The following is a 3,894-nucleotide window of genomic DNA, read 5'->3' as shown; positions in this document are numbered from 1 at the left end:
CACAGAGCTGTGGCAGCACTGCCTGAAGCTATGACACGAGGTTCTGATCCTGATGGTTTCCCATGGGAGTCGGTGATATGTGCAGCTGTTTTTGCTGTGCTCGTTTTTTTGTGGAGAGGTTTTAGTGTGGTGAGACATCAGCTCTACGTGGCCAGAGAGAAAGACCTTGCTGCAAAGCTTTCTGAACTGTTTGAAGAAAAATGTAAAATCCTTGAAAAACTGAGCCTTGTACAAGAGGAGTATGAAGGCTTAGAGTCACCTTTCAAGGATGCCAGTTTTGAAAAGCAGTCAACAGAAGCACAAAGGGTGGAGGCAACCTGTGAAAGGCTGGACAGGTCCAAATCTGCACTTGAGGATGAAATATTCTGTTGAGAAAAAGAGGTAGAAGAAGAGAAATCTGAGCATTCTGAACAAGATGAACCGGTGGTGGATGTTTCAAAAAGGGTGCAGTCCCTAGAAGATGAATTAAAGACTGTCAAATTACAAGTAGCTGAAGCCAAAACAACCTTGAAGATATTTCATATGAATGAAGAACAGCTTAAGAGAATACTAAAAGATGCTGTGAATGAAAATTCTCAACTTCAGGAAAGGCAGAAACAGTTTTTATGAGAAGCTGAAGTATGGAAAGAACAAGTGAATGAACTTAATAAACAGAAAATAACATCTGAAGACTCCAAAGTACACACAGAACAAGTTCTCAAGGAAAAAGAAAATCACATCAAGTCCCAGACTGAACACTTGCTAAAGATGAAAGATTGGGCCGCTGTGCTTGAAGAAGACATAACGGATGATGTTAACCTGGAATAAGAAACATTGAAAAGTGAATCAGAACATGGTGCTCACTTTGATAAACAGCCAAAAGGAGCTTTGGAGAAACTGATTCATGCTGTGAAGTTAAATTCTTCTTTAAAAACTCTAGAAGAAGAAAGAAACCAAATTTACACTCAGTTGTCTGAAGTAGATAAAACAAAGGAAGATTTTGCAGAGCCTATTAAAAATCTCCAGACTGAACAAGCATCATTACAGTCAGAAAACACACAGTTTGAAAGTGAGAATCAGAAGCTTCAACAGAAACTTAAAGTAATGACTGAAGTGTATCAAGAAAGTGAAATGAAGCTACACAGGAAATTAACAATAGAGAAAAATTACCTGTTCGAGAAAGAGGAGAAACTTTCCAAAGTAGATGAAAAGGTCAACTATGCTGCTGAAGAGCTGGAGACCTATAGGAAGCAAGTCAAAGATCTTGAAGAAGAATTGGAGAGAACCATTCATTCTTATCAAGGGCAGATTATGTCCCATGGGAAAAAAGCACATGATCATTGGTTGGCAGCTCAAACTGCTGAAAAAAATCTCAATGATTTAAGGAAAGAAAATCCTCACACCAGACAAAAATTAACTAAAGCAGAGTTTAAATTTGAACTTTTAGAAAAGGATCCTTATGCACTTGATGCTCCAAATACAGCATTTGGCAGAGAGCATTCCCCATATGGTCCCTCACCATCGGGCCGGCCTTCATCTGAAATGAGAGCTTTTCTCTCTCCTCCAGTTTTATTGGAGCATCCACTCAGACTTTCTCCTTTGCTTCCAGGGGGAGGAGGAAGAGGCTCAAGAGGCCCAGGGAATTCGCTGGACCATCAGGCTACCAGTGAAAGAGGAGAGTCAAGCCGTGATAGGTTAACTGAATCTCATAGGGCACCTTCTGACACTGGGTCCCGGTCACCTCCATCAGGCCAGCCATATCCTGATGCAAATCTTCTTCCACAAAGAGAAGACAGATTTTATTCTAATTCTGGCAGACTAACTTGTCCAGCAGAGCTCAGAAGTTTTAATATGCCCTCTTTGGATGAAATGGATGGGCCAGTGTCTTCAGATATGGAATCCAGTAGAAGTGATACCAAAGATGATCTTAATTCAAATGTGCCGGATTCATCTCTCCCTGCTGAAAATGAAGCAACTGGCCCTGGCTTTGTTCCTCCACCTCCTCCTCCAATCAGAGGTCCATTGTTTCCACTGGATCCGAGGGACCCGTTCTTGAGAAGAGGACCTCCTTTTCCTCCACCTCCAACAGTAAATGTGTATGGAGCTTCTGGAGACTATTTTCCACCAAGGGACTTCCCAGGTCCACCATATCCTCCATTCGCAATGAGAAATGTGTATTCACCGAGGCATTTTCCTCCTTATCTTCCCCCAAGAACTGAATTTTTCCCCCACCCCCGCATTCCAAAAGTAGACGTGAGTTCCCTTCAGGGTTGATTCTGCCTTCAAATGAGCCTGCTACTGAACATCCAGAACCACAACAAGAAGCCTGATGATATTTTTGCTCTCTTCAAAAGTACTTTTAACACATCTCTCATTTTCAGTTTAATTAACTGAAAATGATTATACTATTGCTCAAATTGAAGCTTAATGGAATTATATAATTCTCAGGATTGTATTTTGTAAATGAAGATGATTTAAATATGAAAAAAAACCCCAAGCTACTTTTGTTCTTCAAAACTTTCCAACCCCAAGACTCTCCACTCTGTTGCTGAACATCACCTAAACATCCTAGACACAAAAACTCTCTCCCCAATTCCCCTCTTCCCCTTGAAGTTCCCATGGCCTCCTATTGTTCTGAGTAGTAGTAGCTTTTGGACAGACTTTTCCTGCAAGGGTCTTCCCCACATGCAAACCTGTTGAAGCATGTATGGGCTAATGCCATATTATTTTCCCTGATCAGCCCCTGAGATCTCTTGAACATCCTTGCAATAATAAAATGCTTTTGTTTTATGCATCCATATTTTGGAGTAATGTGTTATACATCCACAGTAAGAAACTTAGGCAATTTAAACTATTTATCTAAGGCATTAAGCCAGTTATAAAACTTCTGTCCTGTGATATTTGCCAATGTTGTAGGCTTATTTTACTATAATGCATAAATACCATAAATAATCTACATGGTGCAAAGCTGCAGATGGTAAAGTTCCTGAAACAGTGTTACCTTTCATGGTCCACCAGCTCCTTTGAAGAACACTATGAGTTAATAAAATATTTTGATAAGAACAAGGAGTAATTTTCCAAAGAGGAAATTTAATTCTTATTAATATGCAATAAATAATCACAGCCACAAGTAATCTTGTCCATCAAAGAAAAAAAAGTAATTTTAATACTAATCAACTGTTCCTAAAGTGTTAATATCAATATTCCATTCTTATTTGTTTTCATTTGCTTTTCCATGCATTAGAATTTACATAACATAACAGATATGTTGTGGAGGCAAGAGTGTATGAAAAATATAGAGGCAAAGCCAAAATTAGAAAGATTAAAAACTTATATCTGTTAACTCTTATAAATAAACAATAACTTCTTTTTAAAAATTAACTTTTTTTGAGAGTTTGAAAAAAGATTGGCAATGTTTGTTTGCAGTGTAAAACTCTGGTCAGCTTACAAACAAGTGTTCTGTGTTAGCATAATCCAAGAACTGATGTGGAAGTGTTATCACTAATGAATTTTTCTCATGCAAATAGAGTAAAAGAAGATTAAATATATAGCAAATTGTTTATTATATAATCTATTTTGGATAAATTAAGTGTGGAGTTAGAGAAAATTCTCAAACTGATCTCTGAAGGCTTATATGAGGACCAAGTATATCTTCCCAGTCACCAGATTAAAAGTGCCCCACGAATTCATAATTGACAGTTAGATATGCTTATGACATCTGTCTTTACTCAACCTTGTGAAAAAAAATTTAAAAGAGCAAAGAAATGAAACCAAAAAAACCTTGATTTTATTTCTCATTTTGCTGCTTTCTTGTGTGAATTCAGGCAAATAATCTAACCAAACTGAGTCTTTATATACACACATAAAATTGTATGACTCTCAGTCATTTTGAGGATGACATGTTATAATGCATGG

The 3,894-nt window shown here is 37.8% G+C and overlaps 1 protein-coding gene across 1 annotated transcript in view; it reads left to right on the top strand.

The window, feature by feature from the left end:
* LOC103276401 (cTAGE family member 5-like) overlaps window positions 1–2,327 on the top strand; it is a 5,342-nt gene extending 3,015 nt beyond the window's left edge. The window contains 2 exon segments of the mRNA XM_008073801.1: window positions 6–2,194; window positions 2,197–2,327. Of these exon segments, the coding sequence (XP_008071992.1) occupies window positions 6–2,194; window positions 2,197–2,309 (2,302 nt within the window). The 3' untranslated portion in view covers window positions 2,310–2,327.
* Window positions 2,328–3,894: the final 1,567 nt, after the last annotated feature.

The sequence above is a fragment of the Carlito syrichta genome, unplaced genomic scaffold (genome assembly GCF_000164805.1).
Source record: "Carlito syrichta isolate Samal-C Ts95f unplaced genomic scaffold, Tarsius_syrichta-2.0.1 Scaffold316183, whole genome shotgun sequence".
Lineage (NCBI taxonomy): Eukaryota > Metazoa > Chordata > Mammalia > Primates > Tarsiidae > Carlito > Carlito syrichta.
The sequence above is the reverse complement of the archived record's forward strand: the minus strand, read 5'-3'. Positions and strand labels throughout refer to the sequence as shown.